The sequence below is a fragment of the Colletotrichum phormii genome (genome assembly GCF_030913505.1).
Source record: "Colletotrichum phormii strain CBS 102054 chromosome Unknown BDP81scaffold_11, whole genome shotgun sequence".
In the NCBI taxonomy this organism is placed as follows: Eukaryota; Fungi; Ascomycota; class Sordariomycetes; order Glomerellales; family Glomerellaceae; genus Colletotrichum; species Colletotrichum phormii.
This window is the reverse complement of record NW_026851453.1, coordinates 681349-707619: the sequence shown is the minus strand read 5'-3', so window position 1 is coordinate 707619 and position 26271 is coordinate 681349. Positions and strand designations below refer to the sequence as shown.

Below are 26271 nucleotides of genomic sequence, written 5' to 3'. Positions count from 1 at the left end.
TCTGGCCATGCAGACGCCACTGACTGAGCCTCTCTTGCCTCTCCTTCATCTGTCCATGCTTCAATACAGGCACTACTTGTGAGCCAAGCTTGGATCTTGCATCTCGTTCTCTTCATCCCGAAAAGATTGCGAATATGTCCTCAACCACAACGGCGAGTTTGTTATGTTCCCAAGGTATGACCAGAGACGGGAAGGTATACAACTAAAAAGGCATCATAAGACGCCCTTCCTATCTCGAAGACGAATGTACTTTGTATACCTTACTCAACAAGAGACCACCCAGCTAGACTGGTCAATTTGATATCCGAAGCTAATGCTTAGGAATGGTCATCATCTATAGGGCGTTCTCACCAGTCACTGCCTCTCTTCCCGCGACAACCCAACCATCTCCAAACTCACCTCCCGTAACCTCTCCCAAGCCCACGAAGCATACCCCTCCCCCGCCCACCCCAAATTCTCCCCCGTCTCCCCCTTCACCTCACAATCCTTAAAATAAAACGCTCCCAACCCCTCAAACTCCCTCCTCACCGCAGCCAGCACCGCCGTAGCAGCCCCTTGCGCCGTACTCTTCACCGTCCTCCACGCCGCCTCATTCCCTCTAAGCGCCTCCATCTGTTCCCGAACACCAACCTGTAACCCCGTCATCGCCGTGCCCGGGTGAACGCTATACCCGCGAATCCTGCCCCCGCACCGCCGATCCACGCCGTTGGCCATGAGGATGTTGGCCGTCTTGGATTGTCCGTAGGCTCTGTACCCCTCATACGCGCCGGGACGGGAAAAGTTGACGTCGGACCAGTTCATGCCCTGCAGTCTGTGGCCGGAAGACGTGACGTTGACGACCCGCGCCGCGGACCCGGGTGTTGATGACGAGGTCATGAGGTCTTGTAGTTCTGTGAAGAGGAGGAAGTGCGCGAGGTGGTTCACGCCGAACTGCATCTCGAAGCCGTCTTGCGTTTGGCTTCCTTTGGGGGTATACATAACCCCGGCATTGTTCACCAGAATATCTAATCGGGAGCTACGCTTTTTGAAGGCCGCTGCCGCGGCCCGTACGCTGGCGAGGCTGGCGAGGTCCATTTCTAGGAGGTGTACGTTTGGCGCCGAAGCGAGGGACTCCTCTTGGCCTCCATCCCCGTTTCTGATCTCGTCTAGAGCGGCTCGGGCCTTGGAGAGATCTCGTGCCGTGCCGTAGACGGTTGCTCCGGTGGCCGCGAGGGCTTTGAGCGTTTCAATGCCCAGACCTGAGGAGACGCCCGTCACGAGAGCGACCTTGGACGGGAGTTTACCGACGAGGTCTTGGTCTTTGATGATTTGGAGGGCCGTTGGACGGGCGTCGCCTGGTCCGGCGAGCTTTTCGTATTGATGGAGTTCGGTGTAGCGGCCGGGAGGGGGAAGAGAAGAAGGCTGAGACATGGTCAACGTTCGAGGTCAGATATTGAGGTGCAACTTATTCGTGTAAGTGCGAATGGAATTGTGTTGCCTATGAGGGAAATCAAGACAACGAAGAGACTGAGCTCAAGGTTAAGAAGAGTCCACCAGATCATATCCCATCCCCTTCAAGCCATTTTGGACATATTTATACACTCGCTTCTCTGCCATACGAGACTACACTCTCGACGAGGCTCTCACAAGAAACAAACCGTGAGAGCCTCCGCCTTAAGTCCGGCCATCTAAGGTAGTCAGCAGAAGCACTAACATCTGAGAGACCTACAAGATATCGAGGCTGCCTTGGCACCATTATCAAACCAATGAGACCCGTCGTCTGACAGACCAAAGGCTTGAATTATGCAAGGTGGTCGGTGTGCCCCGGAAACCCGCAGCTTTCCTCCGAGGCGGATTGTGGGTCCTGCATCAAGTCCGGGCCGGACCTTGGGTACGTCTCGGTACGTCACAGGAGTCACGGGACGGCAAGTGCCTTGCCTGTCTGCCCTTTCTTCCCGCCGAAGAAATATGGACCACCCGGCGCCGGATGGTGGGGAGGCTTCCCGGAGGCATCTTAATAAAGGAGGGCAGTTCTAGTTGGGCTAGGTGAAGGGAAACCCGAACAGACAAGAGGGGCGCCCGGACCAAAGGGCGAACCGCATGTTGCAACAGCCTGCCACGTTCACCCACGGCGTCGCAGCGAGTCCTGGGCAGAGGCGTGCGTGAGTGCTTGTTTGGATGACAGCAAGGCACCCTTGCCGCCCGATGGCTATCTTACCCCGCGGCATACGTTACAGCATCTCCAGAATACTACCCGAGGTCTAGTGTGCACATCATTCATGCGAGAGGTCCCTCTCTCTCCAGAGCACTTCCGGGTTGCCCTTACTCGAAATCCGAAATTCAGATGGTCGTCAGACTAAGAAGAGCAGAGGCCAGGAGTCGCAACCGGCTGCGGTTTTAGTTGCTTGAACTTGAGGGACGTCTCAAACAGCTCATTTAGAGTTACGTACAACGCTTTTGGCGGGTTAGCATTACGCGTGTAGCTGTCCAATCTGGTTGACGCACATTGTAAGTCGTGTTTACATTGGATTCGGGTGAAAGCCCAGCAAGTGAATGTGGAAGAAATGAAATATTTGTACATTGATAAAAATACTCATGATAACTATCGACATTCAAGCTGCAGATTGTTTGCGCTGCATCCGCCCTGGAGGGTTGTTCCCGTCCGTCCGACCTGCCCGTTTTTAGCCATGGGTCTTTCTGGCCAGCCCGAGGTATCTTGACCACGTATAACTCCTGTAGATATAACAAAGATGAATTCAAATCAATGAACGAAGCGCTTCTCGAACTCGTCGAAGAGCAGGGGACTGATCTCGTCACTGCTCATGCCCTCGACCTCCCAGAGAACGCCCTTCTTGTCGTAGTGTTCGAGGAGAGGCTCGCTAGTCTCCTGGAACTTGCGGAAGCGCTCCTTGTACACCGCCTCGGTGTCATCCGGGCGCTGGGTGAGGGGCTCTCCGGTGACGTCGTCCTTGCCGGGAATCATGGGGGCGTTGAAGGATGTGTTGTACACGCGACCCGAGGGCTCGTGAACCCAGCGGCCGGAGATGCGCTCCATGATGACATTGAAAGGGGTCTTGAGCGACACCACCAAGTTGATGGGAATCAGCTTGTCGCAAACCGCCGCCTGGGTGGCAGTCCTTGGGAAACCGTCCAGGATGAAAGAGGCGTCGGGGTCTTCGGATGCCTCGGGGGGCCCGTGGCTGTCTAGAGCTCCGGTGGCCGTGACAAAGTCATCTAGCTGCTCCTCGTAAAACGAATCAACCGTGGCGGCGGAAGATGACAAGGTCATGACCTGCGGTCTCCTGCGGCTGTTTAGAAGCCAGCCGTTCTTGTACATCTCATTGGAGATGAGGCGCATGATTAAATCATCAGCGACAAGTCCGCCGGACTTCATGGTCTTCTCGACCTTGATACCTGCAAGGAGAGGTTAGCATGTGCGGGAGGATGTGTAGAGCAAGCGCTGGTTGATAGCAGCAGCATGGGACACTTACCGAGAGGGGTCCGGTGCTTGACATTGTTGCGAAGCAGGTCTCCGGTGCTAATGGACTGGATCTGGGGAAACCGTTGAAGGAGTCGTTCGGACTGCGTTCCTTTTCCAACACCGGGGGCGCCGACGAGAATAACGCGGGCAGCTTTGCGGAGTCTCATAGTATACACGAATCAATGAACGGTTGGCGCAGGTGTAGGATTGAATTGAGAGTGACGGAGGGGTTGGTTCGAGATATAGGTACTAAGGTACTCCGTATGTAGCTTCGAAATTGGCGGGAATGAGATGGCGCTGGCCCCAAATTGTGCGGGGGAAAAGGAACGAGTCGGAATCGCGAGACCCAGACGGGATCGTGTTCGGGGGGGGGGGGTTCAGGAGAAAGCCATGATCTTTACAGGAAGACGGACGTTGGTATATAGCGACAATCTAGGGAGGGGAGGAAGAAGAAGGAGGAAAAGAAGAGAGAGGAAGCGCAAAGGTCGAGGTGGTGGTGAAGGAATGCCGAGAAGGAGGGTGGAGAACAGCGAGCGGACGCAGAACCGCGGTGGTGGGATGCAGGCAAGTGCAGCGACGGGGGTGCTGGCGCGCACCTCGGACGGGGATGCTTGGAAATCGGTCGATGTGACGGATGGGCGTTGAGGGGACCCGAGGGAGGAACGTGTGTCGAGTTTGCGTGTGTGGCCGACGGCCGGATCTCTCTGCTCCAAGGACCCTCCACTGCTTGTAGAGACTCGAGAGAGATTGGCAGCGTGCTTGCTGGTTCCAATCCTCCACCGGTGAACCGTCACTGGCTCGACTAAAGGTAAGGTATCCGTAGACTGCTGGCTCCTCGGGGTGGATCGGGATTCACAACTTTACCCCCCGTCAAGTTGGCAGATGCTGCTGGACCCTGAGCTGGTGCTATGCTGCTGTTCCAACTTTCCAACTGGTCGGCCGGTCTCAAGCTCTAAAGTCCGGGGTACGCTAAGGCAGGCAGGGCACAGTGTCTCCGAGTCTCGTTGCTGCCCTGGGCTTCCATGGTGACGATGTTGAGATAAGATAGCGTGCACGGAAGTCGTGGCCTGGTGCCAGCTGGCACACAAAGTCAGCACTGGAGGGGGACCTCGAATGGCGAGCTTGTGATTTCCCACCAAAAAAAATGTCGAGCGGAGTCGGTAGAAAAATCAGGGAGCATATTGTTGAGGGCGTCTTACGGCTTGCTATTAGCAACACCACCGTCACAGTCTGCACATGACATTCCGATGCCGCACTTGTGATGTCCATCAGTGATCACCGACTTGCTCAACTGTTTGCTCAGTGTTGCGTGCCACAAACTCACATGATGAGAGAAAGCCACCAACTAGTGATGGATGAGGCTTGATGATGGCGATATAATGGGACAAAAGTAAACATCCCCATGTAACCTCCGTATATTGCAACTACCTTCTTAAGTACGCCGTACTCCGATTCTGGCAGTCGTTCTAAGCCTCTGTGCAAACAACGAACAGTGTGCCAAGTTGCCAGATGTTGGCAAGTTGGCCACCGCATACGGGACTGCCCGATACCGCCGATCTGCCTCCTCCACATTGCCAAACGGCATCATTTGAGAAGCCCACGTATTAACTTGTAGGAAGTTCAAGTTCCAGCAATACCGAATGGCCAGGTTCAGCCCAGGCAGTTACTCATGATGGCACTGCCCGGTAACTAGTTGCCGTTTGCTGTCCACCAACACTGACACGGGTAAAGGGCGCGATTCGCACAGCCAAACAGCCCAGAAGGTCAAGCTTCTGGTAGCTAAGGCCAGGATGACCCACCGATCTACAGGAGACGGCCGTCGTCTTTGGCTTACCCATGTGGCGATGGTGGCAGGCGAACGAATGAGCGGGTGGAAAATAACACAAACAGTGGTCGAAGTCAGACAAGCACACAAGCCCAGCCCAGAACTGACAAGTGGCACAGGCTCGGCCCAGCACACCCAGGTACGTACCTGCAGACAAAGTGAACCGGGATCTGAGGTGGTGCAGTTGCAGACTTGCAGTGGTGCAGTGGTGCTTGCTCAGCATCTCCAGCGGCCAGCGGCCAGCCCGCCTTTCTTTCATTGTCTGCAAGCGAAACCCCGAGCATAGCAAAGGAGGCAAAACCCCGTGATCTCGCACGTGCTGTTTTTGGTGGTCTCTGGCCCCCCCCGGCCATGGGTGGTTTCGGAAGCCAGGGACAAGTCGTGGTAGCATTCCATTTGATGCGATCGGTTGCCCTCCATTCCAGAATTCTTGGGTACCTAGTTTCGCATCATTGTACATCTTCCACTTCTCCATCATTGTCTTTAGTTGTAGTATACTGCCCACCTCCAGATAGTCGCCCATGATCGCTACTCTTCGGTAGTCCGCTCTCTATTATCACAACAACTTCATCAAACTCTCCTGTTTGCCAGTCAACCGCTGCAGAATGAGCGCCTCCGCCAGTGTCGCTCGTCGGGCGGCGATTGTCAACCCTCTCCTGGGCAACGGTAAGTCCATCCCCTGCGTATGCTTCCTGCCCGCTCACCCATCTCCATGAACCGTTTTTTCTTGTACTGGACATACCTGCAGTTCTTCTCTAACATCTTCCAGCGCGTGCGCTGTCTAGCCTCGGTGTTTCGTCAGCTGTGCTCGGCCGAAACGCAAGACATCTTCCTCGACGAGTAAACGCCCTCGCCCTGCTCGTACCCGTCCGTCATCTGGGTACCGACCACCACAACCACAACCACGGCCAGTCTGGCCCGCCGCCGGGCTTCAATGTTGAAGCGGCTAAGAAGCCCCTGCCCAAGGAAAGCACCCCGGCGGCCAAGAGCGACTCCAAGGCTACCGCCGACTCCAAAGATGCGGCTGAGAGCCAGAGCAAGTCTTCCAAGGATGCCGCAGCAGCAGACAAGGCTGAGTCCGAGTCATCATTGTCGGAACTAGCGGCCGCGAAGGGAACCTCTGCTGATGCCGAAAAGACTGCCAAGGAGAAGATGACAGTTTGGCAGAAGGTCAAGAAGGAGGCTCACCACTACTGGGATGGAACGAAATTGCTTGCGACAGAAGTCAAGATCAGCACTCGGCTTGCCTTGAAGATGGCCGCTGGCTACGAACTCAGCCGGAGAGAGAACCGCCAGTTGCAACGTACTGTCCAGGATCTTGGACGTCTTGTACCTTTCTCAGTCTTCGTCATTGTCCCTTTCGCCGAGCTTCTGCTCCCTGTCGCTCTCCGCCTGTTCCCCAACATGCTGCCAAGCACGTATGAGGGACAAAAGTCAAAAGACGCCAAGGCGACGATCCTCAGAACGACGCGCAAAGAAGTCAGTCAATTCTTGCGGTCCAGTCTCAAAGAGACTGGTCTGCCGTTGACTCCGGCAACGACTCAGAGTGAGGCATTTACCACATTCTTCCGGAAACTTAGATCCTCTGGCGAGTCGCCCACCCGTGAGGACATCATCAAGGTCTGCAAGATCTTCAAGGATGACTTGACTCTGGACAACCTTTCCAGGCCCCAGCTGGTTTCCATGTGCAGATACATGAACCTAAACACCTTCGGTACCGACAACATGTTGCGATACCAGGTCCGTCACCGCATGCGCCAGATCAAGCGTGACGACAGACAGATCAGCTACGAGGGCGTTGACAGCCTCAGCGTTGGCGAGCTGCAGATGGCGTGCGCCAGCCGTGGTATCCGCACCGCAAGCGTCTCTCCCGCAAGGATGCGCGAGTACCTCCAGCAGTGGCTCGATCTGAGATTGAAGGATGGCGTTCCCTCCACTTTGCTGGTTCTGAGCAACGCCTACATGTATGGCCAGGTGGCTGCTCACAGCCAGATCGAGGCTCTCGTCGGTGTTCTCTCGTCTATCCCTGACGAGCTGTTCCACGAGATCTCCCTCGAGGTGTCAAGTGCTGAGGGTGCTGCTACCAACAAGCAGCGTCTGGAGGTCCTCAAGGAGCAGCAAGAACTCATCGATGAGGAGAACAGCCAGAACGAGGAGAACGCGAACTCTGGTTTTGCCACCCCCCGCGATATTGACAACATTGACGAGAAGGAAGAAAGCAGCCAGGCTGCGGATGCTCAGGCAGCCAGCTCTACCCAGGCCAAGGAGGCTAAGGAGGCCGAGCAGGAGATGCTTATTGCCAGAGATGGAAAGGCGCAGGTTGAGAAGGCGGAGAAGAGCGACAAATAGATCGCTCGCAGTTGTAGACAAGCACTATCTTTTTCTTTGTTAGACGTGTATGGCATAAGGCTGGGTAGCGTGTACTAAAAGAAGAGGGTTCACAACACCCCCAGGGAACATCACAGGGCACTAGAAAGATCCATCTCAGGAAGCAAATAGATTCCACTACTGTAAAATGGTGGCCGTTGTATGAGTTGCTAGCAAACTTTTCCTCGTTACCACTAAAACTTCTCAGACGAAATCTGTCCAAAAAGCCATTTAGCTCTGTAGTTCATTTCGCTCATCCGAAAGAAGAGCATGGCTGGCCTGAGCTTCCAGTGTTACGCTCGACGATCCGAGGCAGCCCCCCCTGGTCTTCTTCTGTCGTCTGTTTCTAGGTTGCGTCTGCTTTGGCTGGCGTCGTCATAGCCCTCCGGAACTGGAGGTCTGACAGTGTTGCCCGGCTGCTAGCGAGTTACCTCATCGCTTACCGCTTTCAGGGACAAATATGGGTACCTGCCATCTCCCCGCTATCGCGCTGCCCAACCGCATCAGGTCAGCTACACTAAGCTCGCAGCGTCACCTCTCATGGTTCAGCGACAGGCAGCTCTTGCCCATTCCCCACCACTGCCGCCGACACTTCCAGCCCATTGTCCGGCAAGCGAGACGGACGTTCTTTCCGCCAACTTCATCCGTTGCGACGATCCAAGATCAAGCCTCCAAGTTCTGATTATTTTACAAACTTGGCGATTCCAATTCCTGTTCCTGCGTCTTCTGGCTCACCCCACGATCTTCCTTCCCAGCTTCTCCAACACTAAAGGCGACCACTCCGGATCCCGACAACGACGTAACCCCCCCCCAACGTCCGCCTAGCAGGACGCCATGGCGGTCATGGATCAACACCAAGATGATTTCTCTAATGTGTCCTGGAATACCGACGAGCACACTGCTGCAGAGAGCTCGAGCTCAGTGACGGCCACTGAGTACGACGAGGATGCCGATAGAAACGGCCACCATGCCTACGAGAGCGACGCTCCTGGCAACGACGACGACCGGGAAGTTCTGGATTGCACAGTTTCCGAGCCGCTCAAGGAAAATGAAGGCTCCAAGGATACCTTTGTTTCCTACCTCATCACCACAAACGTAAGGAAATCCAAGCTGCTTTGTAGACCTTGGCTGCGATTGCGGGTTCTTTGCGCGCTGACACGGAATCTACAGACCACATTTCCCTCCTTCCAGAGATCGCATACCACAGCCCGGCGACGGTTTACAGACTTTGTCTTCTTGTATAAGGCACTGAGCAGAGACTACCCTACCGCCGCAGTACCTCCTCTTCCCGATAAACAGCGTATGGAATATGTCAGTGGTAATCGCTTCGGGCCGGACTTCACCAACCGTCGAGCGCATTCGCTGCAGCGCTTCTTGAACCGCCTCTCCCTCCACCCCGTCCTCCGCCGAGCTGATATCCTCCACATTTTCCTCGAGAGCCCCGACTGGAACGCCACCATGCGCAGCCGCAGCCTTCGAGGATCTCAGAGCAGCGATGCCGGAAGCAGTGGCGTGTTTGATAACCTTACCGACAGCTTCCTCAATGCCTTTTCCAAGGCTCACAAGCACGACAAGAGATTCTTGGAGGTCCGGGAAAGAAGCGACAAGCTTGACGAGGATTTGGCCCATATCGAGAAGGTTGTAGCGCGCGTGGCGCGCCGGGAGAACGATCTCGAATTGGACTTTAAAGACCTGGCAGAGCAATTCCAGAAGCTCATCACTCTCGAGCCTGGCGTCGAAAACGAAGTTCGACATTTCGCCAACTCAATCGAGGACACTGCCATGGGCCTGCGAAAGCTGAAGGATGTCACTGATGGAGACTATCTCGGCAGTCTTCGGGACATGCAGGCGTACAGCACGGCACTGAAGAGCCTTTTGAAGGCGCGAGAGCAGAAGCAGGTCGACTATGAGCAACTTACGGAGTATCTTAACAAGAACACTGTCGACAGGGACCAGCTCCAGTCCGGCCATGGCTCTGGAGGCCTTTCAGGTGCCAGCGGCCGGTTGATGCGCAAACTCGAGGACGTGCGTGGAGTCGATCACGAGCAGGCCCGTCGCGATCGCCAAAGAAAACTGGAGATGAACATTGACAAGCTTACTACCGAGGCGGAGCGAGCCAGGAAGACGAGCGAAATGTTCGATGACGAGGTTGTCAAGGAGGTTGCCGACTTTGAGCGAATCAAGCGAGTCGAATTCAAAAAGCAGCTCGGAGGTCTAGCCGACTCCCACATTGAATTCTACGACGAAGTCACGGAAATCTGGGAGAGCTACGTCAAGGCGATGGAGGAACAAGGCGTTTCGGGCACCCGCAGTACCGGTGTTGAGCCTCCTGGTCGCCGGCTGGCGGAGTAGTACTAGAAGGCCCAGAGGGACGTGGGTAGTTTGGCGAGAGCCATGATGCGTGAAATTATTCGACGACAGGACGTTGAAGATTGGGCCGAACCCGCCTAATGGGGTTATATGTTGGTATAGGATCAACTTCAGATGGCTCCAGAGCATTACCTCGGACAGATTCAGCAGACGGGAGAGCGGGTTCATGCCATTGGAGTATCGGACACCAGTCAGGTAGAACTGGAGATAATCATGAAGAGGGGCGTGTGGATTGTGATTAATGAATCAATACGTTTTCTTCTTTTCACGATCTTGAACTATAATAAATGGGTGGTGGGAGTCATGAAGCCAGTGTGGCAGACTCTATGGGAGAATCTTTCCAGTTCCGAAGTATAAGAAGTACTCCGGAATATTCCCTTCTTGGGCCGATTCGTGACTGCTTACAAGGATACCATCCATTCATGCAGGAGCAGGGTTGTCCGAAGTGGCTCGAGATGTATTTGCCATCAAGGGAGTACCAGTGTCTGCCTCTTTGACATACCGGTATGCGGGCCATGAGTCTTGGGAGGCTGTCAGAGTCGTGGCTTGCGTTGGGAGCATGCCGCAGAAGTTAGAACCCAGCAACTTGGACATATCCGTACACTAGAGAGGAAACATGTTTGCGGATGTGCGTTCCAGGCACGCCTCTGTTGTTTACATGACTAGGCATGCAAACGCTAGTGAAGTCAATGTTTCTTACTATATACCACACATTCAAGCATAGTATTGTACGCTGGGAACGAAGGGAGGGTATAACACAAGAGTCTCTTGGTAGAGAGAGAGAGAGAGAGAGAGAGAGAGAGAGAGAGAGAGAGAGAGAGAGAGAGAGAGAGAGAGAAGAAGCAAACGGGAGCAGATTCCGAAACGGTTGACTGTGTCAAACGCCACGGCAAACGTGAAAATGCTGAAGCGTGAAGCGTGAAGCCTCCTCCCCCGGAGCCAAGAGTCTGAGGCGTGGTCTCTGATTCGACGTTTGGGCCCTCTTACGAATAGGTGAGGTACTTTGTACACTGCTACAGTCAGACCTGACTCTCTCTCTCTCTCTCTCTCTCGCTGAAAGCGCCCCCCTTTGCTTCGAGAACTGCGGGAAGCAGAATTTCTGCTGTGTCGTATTATGCGGGAGAACACCGTTGCCAAAGTTTCGATAGATTACATTCAGGTGGAAAGATCCGAGGCGGTCGTGGCCTCCGTGGGGAGCTGGACTTTCAATAGGTATACCTAGATGGAGACGGGATACTGACTGTTCGTGGATCGTTATGGAGACAACTGAGGCTAGGACGAGTTTGGCACCCGCAATTTTGCATGTTTACGAATGCGAGTACGTACTTTCCCAAGCATAAGTCTTTAGCAACGGGGAGGCGCGCAACCAGCAGCAGCAGCAGCACATGGTGAGAGGCAAAAAGAAGAGGATACTTTTGACAAAGACATCCACGGCATCTCGTCGCAACAACGGGACCAATGAGGTGGGGCCGTGACGGGCCAGTGTTGAAACGGCAGTGTGGGTGGTGGTGCGGCAGTGAGCTTCAACATCTTATTGGGGGCCTTACTGGAGACGAAGTCGCTGCTGCCCGCCCACCTGAATCGCCGCCTTCCCTTTCCGTGTAAAGTAAGGTACCTTGCCGCGAGGTACTCCGTAGCGTGCGCGTATGTACTTGGGTATCGGGTCCTTATCACTAGAAACGCGCAGGACCCCTAACTTCAAAGTCGACGGGTACGGGCTACATTGGACTAGTGCCCCCAGGGTTTGCGTGTACCTGGGCTGCAACCTGCTTGAGAGGATGATGGATCTAATGCGGCCGTGGCTGGTGTGAAGGGCTCTTTTCGGGGGACTTTGTCTGACTGTAGCAGGTAGCATTGGACGCCCTGTCCACATCCTTATGTTCCTGCCGTTTTCGAGAAGGCCACGAAACAGCATTTGAGAGTATTGCATTGCAGCTACCTATCATATGGGCCAGAGAGTCTGCCTTGTGTTCCAGGTCACACTGCTCCCGTCAGCATTTTCCATTTCCTCCTCAGTTTGCTTCTGAGTTTCGAGCTCCCTCGTCGCTTCATTCACTCGTCGCATTTTCCAACATCACTTTTGCCATCGCCATCTCCGGTAACGTCGTTGCTGGGTGCTGCTGCTGCTCTACCTATTGGCATTTCTCGCTCTCGCCTGGGCCATTGGCTTTGGTCATATCGATATTAAAGTACACGACGGCGGAGGGTGAGACGGAGCTTCCCCGCTGTTTATTACGCATGAACTCTGGCCTTTCAAGTAATACTTTACCCACAATCGCCTGCTATCTCCATCGAATTTGCGTCGCCAAGCAATACAAACGGGTATTGCCAGGTGATTTGCGCTGGACCAGTCCGGCACACCAGTTGATACGCAGGAGGAATTCCGTGTATTATTCGAGGGATTCGTAAGGCAATATAAGCGGAAAGCAGTCACGCTGCACGCAGTGTCGCGCTGCAAGGGAAATCGGGAAGCTTTGGCCATCTTCAAGGGCTGCCCTTGCCACTTGTGACTCGACCACGTCTCGTCTTCCGCTCTACCCCCCAGCCTACCTTAAACGAGCCAAGTCCCGTTTGTTCCCTCTGTTCCCCTGATTGACGAGAGAGGTACGTGTTGTGGCCAACAGCCTCTTCAAGATTAACAACTTTTTTTTCTTTTCTTTCTCTCCCTTTCCTGGTTCGACTCGATTTCGATACGGCCACTGAAGCTAATTGTCGACTCCCTTCCTCTTCAGTCCCTCCTTTCTTTGCGCATCATCAACATCCCCTCGAGGGGTCTTCGGCAGCGCATCATGAAGCTTTCCGCGGTTCTCCTCGGCCTTGCTGCCCTCGCAAGCGGTACTTCCTCCCCTCGAAACTACGAAACGAACGATTACTATGTTCTCGAGCTGGATTCGTCTACATCTCCCGGCCAGGTTGCCGACCGCCTGGGCTTGAGGCACGAGGGTACACTCGGCAGTCTCGACGGCCATCACATCTTCTCAGCTAGGAAGGTCGAGCACGACATCGTCAAGCCAGCTCTGCAGGAGCGCAAGCTGCGGAAACGCGCGCTTGGCGGCTCCGACGTCCTCGATGGCGTCCGTCTCTCGCAAAAACAGCAGCTTCGAAAGCCTTGGGAGAAGAGAGTCCCTCCGCGGTCGCATGGTCCCGCCAACTTCGCTCGCCAGGAGGCGGCCGACCCCAAGATGGTTGAGCAGATGAACGACCTCATGAAGACCCTCGGCATCGCCGACCCCATCTTCAATGAGCAGTGGCATTTGCTCAACACCGTCCAGCCAGGTCACGACATCAACGTCGCCGGCGTCTGGAAGTCGGGTATTACGGGCAAGAACGCAACCGTCGCCATCGTAGACGACGGTCTCGACATGTATAGCGACGACCTGAAGCCGAACTACTACGCCGCCGGTTCCTACGACTTCAACGACCACCAAGAAGAGCCCAAGCCTACCCTCAGCGACGACAAGCACGGCACTCGGTGCGCTGGTGAAGTGTCTGCGGCGAAGAACAACGTCTGCGGTGTAGGCGTGGCCTACGAATCCAAGATTGCGGGTATCCGTATCTTGAGCAAGCTGATTTCCGATGCCGATGAGGCTGTTGCGATGACCTACGACTACCAGCACAACGATATCTACTCCTGCTCCTGGGGCCCGCCGGATGACGGTCGATCCATGGATGCGCCTGGTATCCTTATTAAGCGTGCTATGCTCAAGGGCATCCAGCAGGGTCGTGGCGGAAAGGGATCCATCTACGTCTTTGCCAGTGGTAATGGTGCCGCGAACGATGACAACTGCAACTTTGACGGCTACACGAACTCCATCTACAGCATCACTGTTGGCGCGATTGACAGAAAGGGTCAGCACCCTTACTACTCCGAGAAGTGCTCGGCTCAGCTTGTTGTGACGTACAGCAGTGGCAGCGGAGATGCTATCGTATGTTCCCCAGAATCTCTTAAGTGACGCGACCAGAACTGATTGTTTGTGCAGCACACCACTGACGTCGGCCAAAATGCCTGCTACAACGGCCATGGTGGTACTTCCGCCGCTGCTCCTCTGGGTGCTGGTGTCTACGCGCTGGTTCTCGAGGCTCGCCCTGACCTCTCTTGGAGAGATATGCAATGGCTTGCCATGGACACTGCCGTGCCCATCGATGAGGCCAATGGCGAGTGGATGCCGACCAAGATTGGAAAGAAGTTCAGCCACACGTATGGATACGGCAAGATTGATGCTTTCAAGATGGTTGAGGCAGCAAAGGCCTGGAAAAACGTTAAGCCCCAGGCTTGGTATTACTCTCCTTGGATTCACGTCAACAAGGACATTCCCCAAGGCAAGGACGGCATCGCGGTCAGCTTCGACGTCAATGCGGATGCTCTGAAGCAGGCCAACCTCGAGAGACTGGAGCATGTGACGGTCACTATGAACGTGAACCACACACGCAGAGGTGACTTGAGCTGCGACTTGATCAGCCCTGAAGGAGTTACCAGCCACCTATCTGTGACTCGCAAGATGGACTCGGCCAAGTCCGGCTACGCTGACTGGACTTTCATGAGTGTAGCTCACTGGTAAGTTGAAAGAGAGAACGACGAGACGCTAGAATCTATATGCTAACTACAAACTAGGGGTGAATCTGGCATTGGCAAGTGGACCGTTGTGATCAAGGATTCCAACGAGAACGAACACAAGGGCACTTTCGTCGACTGGCATTTGAAGCTCTGGGGCGAGTCGATTGACGCTAGCAAGGCAACTCTCCTCCCCATGCCGACTGAAGAGGACGACCACGACCACGCGCTTGTCGCTACCACCACTCTGCCGGCTGCCATCACGACAATGACGCACCCTGCCGAGAATACTGCCTCTGTTGTCAAGCCCTCCGACCACCCCGAGCGGCCCACCAAGATCCAGTCTGGAGCCGACGCGACACCTACGGAGACTGGCAAGCCCACAGACACGCAAGAGACACCGGCGGCCACGACCAGCCCGTCGAACTGGGTGTCTTGGCTCCCGTCATTCGGAAAGGCTGGCGTCTGGGTCTATGGCGCCCTTGGTCTCATTGCTGTGTTCTGCTCTGCTCTGGGTATCTGGTTCTACATTCGCAAGCGCCGCAACAGCGCGCCCCGTGACAACTACGAGTTCGAGCTGCTCAATGAAGACGAGACCGAGGGACTCAATGGCGAAAAGCGTACGCGGGGTCGTGAGCTCTACGATGCGTTTGCTGGTGATGACGAGGATGACGAGGACGAGACTGGGGCATACCACGACCGCCGGGACCGCTCGAGAGAGGGCAGCGGCAACAGAGAGACTGATAGGCTTACCGAAAAATAAGGCGTATGACAGGGCAGGCATGGGCGTCTATTGCATAGAAATACCTCGAGGTTCTCTCTTTCTTGTCACTTTTATAGCATTTGGGCATTGTGGTTAGTGTATTTTCCTTACAAGTTAGACGGCGCTGTTGGTGGTGTTGTGAGGCGCAACCAATCAATCAATTGGAAACATTGGATAGCCCCGGTGCCATTTTCCCGTGTGCTCTTTGTTTGGTTACGGATGCTTGTTGGAGGAAGACTAAATAAAGTCCAAGCTCTGTGAAAGAGAGGGTGTCCTGGTCTGAAATATTGACTTGGTGGGCGGGCACTCCCGCACCGAACAATACATCTACTGCACGGCTTCTGGACGGCTTGAAAATTAGGCTCTCAAGGGTCTTTTGTTTGTCTGAGTCTGCATTATTCTGACGTTGGAGTGCGACTCATTGTTGTTTAGCTCCTAGGACTTTATTTGAGGTTGTTTCTTTATCTCTAGCTTATAGGTAATCCTCGGTCTCTTGTGTAGAGCAGCTCATCTCACAGACTAAAATAGGTAGCAAACGGTCTATGCTTGAAACGACAGATCAGTCAACCAAAGGTGCTGAATCAATTAACTTTGCTTCCTTTTTGTCCCCTTTCGAGCCTTGGCGTGTCGAAGCTGTCGAGGTCACCATCAGTCTAACGGTGAGGTTCAGGTAGGCATCTCTGTTTGCGCCAACCACCTCAATATTCGACGGCCAGTTTCGATTGTGTTTACCCGCATCGGATCGAATTGACTTTTGTTCCAGTTGCAGGGAACTTGATTACCGGGTGCCGTATCTGTCCCGGTCGTACCTTTTTTTTCTTCTTCTTTTTTTGTTTTTTTTGTTTTTTTTTGCATGGGGCTGGCTACCTTGCCTTACTCGATTCGAGGATTCGAGGATTGAACAATTACGAGACTTTCAGCCACCTTCTTTCCTACAGATTCAAACGGATCCAATTGTCTTCACGTTGTTCTACAAGTAAGGTGCTAAATATACCCTGGCCTGCAAACCCTGTATCCGCACCTTTCCCCGATCTCACATCTCACAATCGCCTGCCTTGTCTTTCCACAGCGTTTTGTATTTGTACACTTTGGCAGGAATGATTTACTCACCGTGACTCCCTCCGTCGGTCCACCCCATTGGCGGTTAGTGGTAACAGGAAGGACAGCAGCATATGGTAGCAGGCAAGCTGGAGCCTCCTTCTCCCCCTCTCAGGCTCCCGTGGCCCCCCGTCTGCGTAGATGGCACGATGGAGACGAAGGGGGCTCTGGGCCTGGCTGCATGTAAGCTGCAGCCATCGGAGTCGTGGTCACTGGTCAATGGCAAGCGAGGCCGTTCAGTGGCTCCATTCCGACCGCCTCTTTTCTTCTTCCATCTTCTACTTTCCCACTCGGAGCTCCTCCTTCTCCTCCTTCTTGATTCTCGACCTGACAGTGAGACCCTCGTTGACCCAGTTGTATTACTCCGTAGTCCGTACCCCGTTGACAACTAGTCCCCTGTCGCGGCTGTTCGTGCCCAGCGGCAGCGGCATTCGATGCATCTTTCTTGCCTTGCCAGCCCAATCGATGACACGCCTGCGTCCTATCCGTACCTTAGGGGGTAATCGTGGGAAACAGAGTGACAGAGCACCAAAGACGCCGAAGACCAGACTGGGACAGCTGGAACAGACTCAAAGACCCTGGTCGACGAGACAGGGTTTCTTGCGCTTTCTCTCCGCCCAAGCCGCCCCCAACCCCGGTCGAGCATCCATCTTGCTAAACCCAACTCGGTGGGCGAATGACGCCGTAGCACAAACCAGTCAACCTCGCCATTTTCCCAGCTCTCGGTTTTCTCTAGCTTCTGCCGGTGTGTGCTTGAGTCGTCAGGCAAAGCTCAAGCTCCCAGTGGGAATTCTCGGAAGGCTCCTTCTTTTTTTTTTCTTTTTTTTTTTAAACCTCTCGTCTCATATCTCTCACCCACTCTCTCGTCTGTATCTTCTCTCGCCTGCAACAATTCCCTTTGGCCCATCATCCCATATCTCACCTCTCGGCATCTCGTCTCGGTGACCTACCTCCCGCTCTCGACTTCCTTGCTCTTGCATACGGCCGACCTCTCTTGCGCCCGCGTGTCTGCATCGCATTGGCTGTTATGGCAAGCCGCATATGTCTCTGACGCCCGGCCATATTCACTCTACCGCTACTTAGACTCTGCTTTAGTTTACCGAGTAGTTTCTAGGTATTTCTGCAGGTTTGCTTTCCCACGGACGGCGGTACGCACGACTCACCGGTCTTTGCGCCCACGTCTGTTCCCGTCTGCAGCCCGATTAGCGCCTCGCGAATCCCAGCGACGACGGTAGACCTTTTCCCCAAGGTAGCCTCGCCGCCATGCCTCCTGCGCCGTATTGGGGGGACTTGTCTGGCCCCAAAGCCGCCAGACGCCAGCGTCGCCAATCTGAAGACTTTAGTCTCCCGGAGCGCATGTCACCTGAGCCAGTTCCCTCAACCGCAGCAGCAACAGCAGCGGCAGTAGACAAACCGCTTCCTCCTCATCCCCCAAAGTCGAATCGCACTTCCCTACAGACAACAAACACCGAGGCCTACACCGAGTCTACCCTCAGCCCCTTCGCGTCGCCCACTGCCTCCAGCTTCGCGGACCAAGGCCTTGCCCCGCGCCCGCCGACTTTTCCCTACGGCGAGTCTCAGTATCCAGACGAGCAGGCCGAGAGGCGCCAGCGACGACGCAGAGAGCGCAACGGCAATGATAGGGACGTGGACCCTGATCTAGACTCTCTCTCAGCTCCCACGCCTCCAGCTGCCCCCGATGTGCCCAACGCACCGCCCGTGAGCTTCAGACACCCATATGGCAATGGTGGCCTACCATACACCATTCCTGCTCCGAGTCCAGCTCGAACACCGCGACAGCCTAGTCCGCTGGTCGGCCCGGAAGACGAGATGAACCCTGAAGAGTACTACAAGGATCCTGCCCCCGAAAGGCAACAGCAGGATCACCCTCCCCTAGACCGCTCCCAGCGCACACTCGATGTCGCAACCGAGCCGCGGCCACCTCGCGAACCCCGCGATCCTCAAAGCTCGTCAAGAAGGAGATCGGCTGGAGGATCAGGCAGAGATGCGCAGAGGAAGAAAGGATCCATGGGAGACTCCAGCAGAAAGTTCGCCAACGACCGGTCTCCATTACAGAGGCTTGAGTCGAAGCTTGACAACATCACGAAAGAAGAGAAGCGAGCTCGTGTCGAGGCTGCAGAGCGCCGCGCCAGGGAGAAGGCTGCGGCGAAGGCTGCCCAGAACCCTGATCTGCTTTCACCACCAGAAGCAACGCAACGCGCGCCGCGACAACAGCCCAAGCAGGAGCCTCAGCGACCACTACCTGAGCCTCCTCGGCAACTCCAGCAGTTTCAAGAAGCCGAGCCACCGGTTCAGCAAGTACAGGTGCACCAGGTGCCTGTGCAGCAGGTGCGCTTCCGCGATGAAAGATTCGACGATCATCCGCACGCGCAGCAGCACGCCAACGTCGCTGCTTCGCGTGGAGCCCCGGTGCAATACTACCCCGAAGATGAGGCAAGATATGCGCCACGCCAGTCGCTCGACGATCGGCGACAACAACCTCAGTACATGCCTGAAAGCCATAAGAGGCATGCATCTGGCCCTTATCCGTCAAGAGGCCCCGCGATGGAGGCGATGGAAGTGAGACATCCTCCACCCTCCTCTGGTGTTCCACAGCGAAGTGTGAGCCTTCGTGAGCCGCCCAGCGAACCTGTCGCAGCGAATTCGGGCATTCCCAAGCGCAATCTGAGCTTCCGCGAGCGGGCTGCGAAGGACAACATGAAATTGCCGCAAGCCGCCGATCCTCAAAGCGTAGACGACAGCCCAGAGCCTACGCCGCCGGTGGCTGGGTCTAGGAGACCCAGTTTCTCTCTGACGCGGAGCGGGAGCAACAAGCTCAAAAAGCAGCCCAAAGGCGACCCTTGGTTCAGCATTCGGAAGGATGCAGAGAAGAAGTACGAAAACATTGAGTTTCGCAATGCCGCCTTGGACCAGTCTGCGGCAGAAAAGGGCGGTCCTGCCGTGCAAAGATCCGTGCCGCACGCGGCGCGCGAACAGGCATTGCCCCCGGAGGCAACAGTTGAAGAAGCCAGACAGGCCAGGATGCCCAGTAAGGCTGCGAAGCTAATTGGCATTGACTTTGGAGGACCTCAACGACGCGCCACTGCCCCTGCAGCTCAACACTACGACTCCGACTCTGACGGTGAAGATCCTCGATACGAAGACCCTCGACGTGCGCCTGTAGCCTCGGGTGGGCGTGGCAGGCTTACCGATAGGGAGTACTATTCCGAGGATGATGGATTTAGCGACGATTCTCGGGACCTGTATCCCGCAAAGAAGACTTTCCGTCCGGGTGAGGGCATCTATAAACCGCCTGTATACCTCGATGAGTGGAAGAAGGCAACGGTCGGTAGCCTCTGCGGCAACATGCTGGACCTCAGCGAGGAGCGCCTAGCTTCCATTGATAAGGACACTCCTTGGTGGGAGGGCGGCAGAGAGGGTGGCGGCGGTAAGCGCAGAGAAAGCACATCGCGGCCACGCAAAGCTGAAGCCTTTGATGGCGAGTACGACGACACACATGGCAAGTTTTCCATGAAATGAGGTGCCCTGTGTCATGAAACTAACAGAGAGCTAGCACCTACACGGTTTAAGCCGCCGTTGTTCCTCAAGTGTGGTCCGTTGTTGAGATACTGCGGACTCAAGCACGAAAAGGTTCCCGCTCGCAACAGGAACATCGCCGTCAACGAGAAGACATTGTGGAGAGGCTCAGTCATGATCGTCACGCAAGACAGCGATTCCTCGTACGAGATCGCGCCAACTCTGAGACTTTTCGTACAGCCCATCGAGCTTCTACCGCCCCCGCCTCAGGAGATCTCTGGGGAGCAGGGCTTGCCGCCAGAATACGTGGACCCGATTGCGGGTATCCCGAAGCTGGGCAGACGGGGAGAGACGCTCTATGTCCGCCCTGTGGAGCATCTCGACGAGGCCAAGGACTTGTCCAGAGACGAGACAGACAATGGCCTCTTTGAGAAGACGAGAAGCCCGCCGGACTACACCCCGCCAAACGGCTCTCCGGACTTGCCTGGGTCTTTCGCCAGCCGTAGAAAGCGTGTGGAGGTTGACGGAGAAAAGGTTTCCAAGTACAAGGATGTTCGCGGCTTCAGACTGCACGCAGAGCGTGGGTGCACATTCTGGCGCTTCAACATTGAGATCGAGCTTCGTGAGAAGCAGCAGCGGATCGCATACAGGATCAACAGGGGACCTGCTATGGGCTTCTGGGTTCCCGCGCTGGGACAGTCCATGAACATCATGTTCCACAGCTGCAACGGCTTCAGTGCTAGTGTCAACCCCGACGACTTCAGCGGACCGGACCCCATGTGGCGCGACGTTCTCAACACGCACCAGTCACAGCCTTTCCACGTCATGATTGGCGGTGGCGATCAAATCTACAATGATTGCCTGATGGACCAGAGCAAGCAGTTCCGCGAATGGCTGGCGATCAAGAATCCTCTGCACAAGCATAACTCGCCCTTCACCCTGACAATGCAGGAAGAGCTTGAGCGAGCTTACCTGGAACGGTACTGCATGTGGTTCTCGCAAGGTCTATTCGGTCTGGCGAATTCGCAGATACCTATGGTCAACATGTGGGATGACCACGATATCTCTGATGGCTTCGGCTCCTACGCACACCACGACATGAACTCCCCAGTGTTCTCTGGCCTCGGCAACGTTGCCTACAAGTACTACATGCTATTCCAGCACCAGAGCGTTCCAAGTGAGACGGATGCCACTGAGCCCAGTTGGGTGCTTGGCAGCAAGCCTGGTCCGTACATCAGCGAGTTGAGCCGTAGCTTGTTCGTTGAGCTAGGATCCAACATTTCTCTGCTCGCTGTTGATGGCAGAACGGAGCGGACTGAGCTTGATGTGGTCAGTGAGCCCTCGTGGCAGAAGATCATGGACCGCTGCTATGAAGAGCTGCGGACAGGCAGAACCAAGCACTTGCTTGTTTTGCTTGGCGTTCCGATTGCCTACCCCAGATTGGTCTGGTTGGAAAACATGTAAGTCGATTGGGACCCAGTGACAACATGAAGACAAGCTAACGATTGCAGTCTCACTTCGAGAGCCATGGATCCCGTCAAGGCACTTGGCAAACTGGGCATGCTCGGCAACACTCTCAACCACATTGATGGAGGCGTCGAAGTTCTCGACGACCTAAATGACCACTGGACTGCCAAGAACCACAAGAAAGAGCGCACAGTCGTGATCCAAGACATGCAAGATCTGGCGGCTGACAAGTCCGTGAGAGTTACTTTCCTGAGTGGTGACGTTCATCTCGCTGCGGTGGGTCAGTTCTACGCCAACCCCAAGCTCGGCCTACCCAAGCACAAGGACTTCCGATACATGCCCAATGTTGTCTCCTCAGCGATCGTCAACACGCCGCCTCCCGATCTGATGGCGGATATCCTGAACAAGCGTAACAAGATTCATCACTTTGACGAGTCGACCGACGAAGACATGATCCCGCTCTTCCATCATGGCGTCGATGGTAAAGCGAGAAACAACAAGCACCTGCTGCCCCATCGCAACTGGTGCTCTATCCGAGAATGGACTCCGGGCACAACGCCGCCTCCCACGCCGCCTTTGTCGGCTTATGATAGAAGCCCGAGCCCACCGGCAAGCCGTGGAGGTCTCTTGAGGCGCTTCTCTTCGAATCGTGGCCCTGCCTACCGACCCGATGTTCAGCGCGATGAATCTCGGTCGCGTCCTCCGATTTCCAACAACAAGGGCAAGGCTGGTGGTCTGTTCCGAAGTCTCTCACGCCGCAACTCGACTGACGGAGGCCGACCACCCACTGTTGACAAGCCCAAGCGGTCATTGTCGTTGACGCGCGTCTTCAGTCTTGGCCGCCGAAACAGCAAAAAGTCTCAGCCCGATGATGGTGGCATCAATGGGAACTGGGGAGAGGAAGAGAGCGTCGACGGCAGTGTCGATGATGGATACTATGGATATGATGACGAGTACGACCGCCGACGTGCGCCCAGGTCTAGGGGCATGGGTCTTCGAGGGGGAGGAGGTCACGACGAGTACCAGTCCGGTGACGACTCCTACTTCACGGCTCGTCCCGCAGCACGGATGAGGGGCGCACCTATCAGGGGCGGGCCTGAGTCGGAAGATGAGTTCTCGCCCGGCGATGAGTCCCAGTTCACCGCTCATCCGCCACCGCGTGCCTACACTATGGGTGACGAGCGCCAGGTTCCTCGGTCGCAAGAGATGCTACCACGACCAAAGGCGTTCCACCGTACCCCAACCGGGCTGTCGATTAAGCAGAAGAAGAAGGCGGACACATATGAAGTCGACCTTGAGGGTGGCTTGGATATTTGCCTCAATGTGGAGGTGAACCAGAAAGATCCCACTGGCATTACGGTGCCTTACCGACTGCTTGTGCCGCGCCTCATCTGGGACGACGCCAAGGAGGCGGCTACAGTGCAGCCGGCTCCCCCTTCTGGCTTCAAGAGAATGTTCAGCATGAAGAAGAAGGATGCTGGCGCCGTGCAGCCTCAGGGGCCGGCGTCAGAAGAGCAGTTTGAGGGATCTGTCGAACAAGGCTCCGTCAAGCAGGGCTCACTTAAGCAAGGGTCCGTCAGGCAGCCATCAGTAGCACCTTCCGCCGGACGGGAGCCTGTCTACGATGCGCCGCCTAAGAACGCGAGGTACGAATCGCCTGGAGGGTATGATTCGGCCCGCACACACGGGTCATCGGGGAGATTCGACTCGCCGGCTAGGCATGAGATGCAGAGTGTGAGGCAGGGTCGGTGAAGGGAAACGCGCGACGACGGAAACGAGGGTTAATGAGAATGAGGGTGAAGGTTTTCTTTTTTTCTTTTTTTCTTTTGGTACATTATTGGTTCGAAGCATGACATATGGGCATTGCGACGGAGCAGGATTGCAAACGAGGATACAAAAGTTTTGGATTGCTGGTTCTCCCTTCCTTGGGTTGGAGGATCCGCTTTTTTTTCGATACCTCTAGGGCCGGGTGGCCTTTTTACGTTAGTAATGACGATTATGACTCCTAAGCCTGCCTGGTTGAGATGAAGTGATTGCGAGACTCGGATGTGCTCAGCTCTTGATCAGCATCGATTTATTACAGCCCGATGAAGATCGAGGACGAAAATGTAAAGCAATAAAAGATGTGAAGGGGGGGGCGGAGATGACTCCGTGTTCGAAAGCAAAAGCTACAGCCAACGCGGTAGCGCTGCACTTCAGGATTAGGGGTATTGCCATCTTAAGCTTCCATATCTGGGCAGAAGTCCCTGCGTCATGGCTGTTAGCTGGTGAGAAGATGGTCATTTGCTCCCAATAACCTGCCTGCCTCACCTGCCTCATTTGCCACGTGCAGGAGGTGACACTTGCCCAACCACTGCCGCTTCGATACCAAGACGTGACGTTCGGCGTGACAAGCAGCATGCATTTCAGGGAGTTTCTAGGCTTTTTTCAGTGATATTGATATCCAATCCTTTCGGTCAACCGAAGCTTATGGTTGATCCTCGAGAAAAAGAAGACTAGAGCTGGCTACTCGAAACGATATCCAACACTTGCTTCGAAGTAGGCTCATCCATTTTACACAGTCGGCTTAAGCTTTGAGTGAACTTGCCCCTTGCCAGCGACTTGAGACGACTCAGGATTAGCATCGTCAAGTGCTCTAGGTCACTTATTGTCTCAAAGCGCAAAAAAAGTTATGGTCATGTCAAATTTTGATTTTTTAAGTTGCAGCCTTTATAAACCAGTCAGTATTGGGCGAGGAGGAGAGATAAGAAGAGTGGTAATAAACCAACCTTTTCAGACTGAAACGCGCATGCCGACGTGCTTTCCCGCGAACCAGCTTGTCTTGAGCTTGGTCGCGACACATCGGCAAAGGCCCATACCCTATCAAGGCCTTCCTTTTCTTTTAACCCTCTGATGTTCTTTTTCCAACGCCCTGAGGGGGTTTGGCAAAAAAGGGGGGGGGGGGGGGGGGGGGGGTGATACCCATCGATGGTAAATAGCCCACCGCCCCCCCTTGGAATCTTTCCCCGCTAGTATCGGTTGCTCTCAATCATTTCTTCGCCGTCTGCCTTTCATTCAATGTCATCGCCGTCCTTGGCAACAACGACTTCTCTCTCGACGCTACGGCTGCGACTGCGTCCGCGCCCGCGGTTCTGCGCTCTCGCGCCGCCGCGGATGTTGTTGTTCTGGTTGTTGTTGCCGCCCTTGCCGCCGGGCGGGGGGCGGACAAAGGCGAAGTCGACGTAGACGGTCTGTTCGAGGAGTTTTGCCTCGTGGGCTCCGTCGATTGCGGCGCGGGCTTCGGTGAGGGTTGCGTATTCGATGAGGGCGTAGCCCTGTTCTTAATGTCAGCTTTCCATATTTCCTCCAAAGGATCATCTCCATTGTTGTAGAAGCGTAGTCTAGAGAAAAGTTGGAACGCTAAAGTAGAGAGGAGGGCGCACCTTGACGTAACCGCTTCTCCGGTCGAGGTTGAGGTGCAGGTTCTTGATCTCGCCGTACTCGCCAAACATGTCCTGGATGGACTCCTCGTCGGCCTCCTCGTGGACGTTTGTGACCATGATGATCCAGCCCTCGATGGAGCGGACGGCGGTCGCGCGGCCGTGGGTCTGCATCTCGGATTCATTGCGCGCCGGGGCGGCGCCGCCGCCGGCTCCTCCCTCGGCGGCGGAGGGGGACGGGGGATTGTCGATTTCCATCTCTACGTCGGCCATTGTGGGAGGGTATGTTTGGCTTGGGATGTTGGTTGGTGGGTGTAAGGGATGGGGGGAGGAAGCTAGAGTATCATTCGTTAGTCCCCTTGGGTCTGGCGTTGATGTCTTTGCTGAGTGCTTACGTTGGGTTTTTGGAGGTGGTGAGCTTTTTTGGCGAGGCTGGAATCGTGAGAGGGACAATGACAGACCGACTTGCTGCTCCCAAAGATGCGCGCGGGACATGGAAAGGTGCAAAGAAAAGTGGAGGGGACGTTAGAATGGAGATTTCTGAGTGGAGGTACGTAGCGAAGTGCGGGAGCTTGTGCACGGGCTCCCTGACGATCCTTGCGTGGCTGCGAATCTCATTGTCCCCTGAGCACCGCGATGGGACAGTGGATTGGTGATGTTGTTGATTGACAGATTTTCACACCACTGGGAGAGGTACTTGGACATTCAGCAGAAAGTTTTGGTGGTTTTCATTGCAATAGTAAACGTGATGGTGTTTACGCGAGGATATCGAAGAATTGAAGAGTGTTTGTGCGGTGTGAAAAGGGGGTAAAGGTAGAAGAAATGTCTCGCTGAAATGACACCTGTGGTTTCTGTGAACCAAAAACTCCTGCAACGCCTGACCCAAGTTCCCGTCGTCCACCAGGCCCCCCCTAAGCGCATCAAGGCCATCAAAGGGCAACAGTTGATAAAAAAGGCATCATGGTGAATGCGTCATTGTGGGTGTGGAATGACTAGAAAAATTGACCATCTGGTCTTGAAAGAAGGAAGTCAAGAATTGAGGAAGATTATGAAGGCATGGCGAAGGCTTAGAAACGCATGCACATCATGAGGCAGTCCATGCAGCTCGAACAGCACTGAGCCTGTACTCAGGAACAAGAACACTCGTTAGCGAAATGTAGACGATCACCTTCAGGTCGATAGAGGTTCAAAAACTTACGCAAGACCAGCCCTCTTTCTGGGTGTCCTCCTCTTTGGGTTGCACCATGTTGGGATCCATGGTTTGTCTTTGTGGTTGATCGGCCGTCATCTTGAGTGATTTGTCTGGTCGTTACAACTGGTTGTGGCTTATTGAAAGTTTGCGTGACGTTGGAAAAAACAATTGTCCCTGGGATGGAGAGAGCGACTGGGAACTAAATCGACGAGAAAAAAAAA

The 26271-nt window shown here is 54.9% G+C and overlaps 7 protein-coding genes across 7 annotated transcripts; 4 read left to right on the top strand and 3 right to left on the bottom strand.

The window, feature by feature from the left end:
• Window positions 1-310: 310 nt before the first annotated feature.
• On the bottom strand, window positions 311-1596 carry BDP81DRAFT_489234 (uncharacterized protein; the record flags this gene model as incomplete). The annotated part of the gene is made up of 2 exons (XM_060595256.1): window positions 400-1596; window positions 311-334 (listed from the first exon to the last, which is right to left on the bottom strand). The coding sequence occupies exons 1-2, from the start codon at window positions 1408-1410 to the stop codon at window positions 311-313; spliced, it is 1035 nt and encodes a 344-aa protein (XP_060444737.1). The 5' UTR covers window positions 1411-1596.
• Window positions 1597-2740: 1144 nt separating this feature from the next.
• On the bottom strand, window positions 2741-3627 carry BDP81DRAFT_450067 (adenylate kinase; the record flags this gene model as incomplete). Its single annotated transcript, XM_060592477.1, has 2 exons — window positions 2741-3393; window positions 3471-3627. The coding sequence occupies 2 exons, from the start codon at window positions 3625-3627 to the stop codon at window positions 2741-2743; spliced, it is 810 nt and encodes a 269-aa protein (XP_060444736.1).
• A 2263-nt stretch (window positions 3628-5890) lies between these two features.
• Window positions 5891-7634, top strand: BDP81DRAFT_321074 (LETM1-like protein-domain-containing protein; the record flags this gene model as incomplete). Its single annotated transcript, XM_060584581.1, has 2 exons — window positions 5891-5951; window positions 6055-7634. The coding sequence occupies 2 exons, from the start codon at window positions 5891-5893 to the stop codon at window positions 7632-7634; spliced, it is 1641 nt and encodes a 546-aa protein (XP_060444735.1).
• An 852-nt stretch (window positions 7635-8486) lies between these two features.
• Window positions 8487-10004, top strand: BDP81DRAFT_394767 (PX domain-containing protein; the record flags this gene model as incomplete). Its single annotated transcript, XM_060588001.1, has 2 exons — window positions 8487-8747; window positions 8823-10004. 2 exons carry the CDS (start codon window positions 8487-8489, stop codon window positions 10002-10004), a joined length of 1443 nt encoding a protein of 480 aa, XP_060444734.1.
• Window positions 10005-12811: 2807 nt separating this feature from the next.
• On the top strand, window positions 12812-15337 carry BDP81DRAFT_394766 (subtilase; the record flags this gene model as incomplete). Its single annotated transcript, XM_060588000.1, has 3 exons — window positions 12812-13948; window positions 14003-14577; window positions 14635-15337. The coding sequence occupies 3 exons, from the start codon at window positions 12812-12814 to the stop codon at window positions 15335-15337; spliced, it is 2415 nt and encodes an 804-aa protein (XP_060444733.1).
• A 2361-nt stretch (window positions 15338-17698) lies between these two features.
• Window positions 17699-23191, top strand: BDP81DRAFT_461468 (uncharacterized protein; the record flags this gene model as incomplete). The annotated part of the gene is made up of 3 exons (XM_060593776.1): window positions 17699-19955; window positions 20010-21432; window positions 21484-23191. 3 exons carry the CDS (start codon window positions 17699-17701, stop codon window positions 23189-23191), a joined length of 5388 nt encoding a protein of 1795 aa, XP_060444732.1.
• A 1298-nt stretch (window positions 23192-24489) lies between these two features.
• BDP81DRAFT_320803 (uncharacterized protein) lies at window positions 24490-25131 on the bottom strand (the record flags this gene model as incomplete). Its single annotated transcript, XM_060584554.1, has 2 exons — window positions 24490-24753; window positions 24862-25131. The coding sequence occupies 2 exons, from the start codon at window positions 25129-25131 to the stop codon at window positions 24490-24492; spliced, it is 534 nt and encodes a 177-aa protein (XP_060444731.1).
• Between the last annotated feature and the right edge of the window lie 1140 nt (window positions 25132-26271).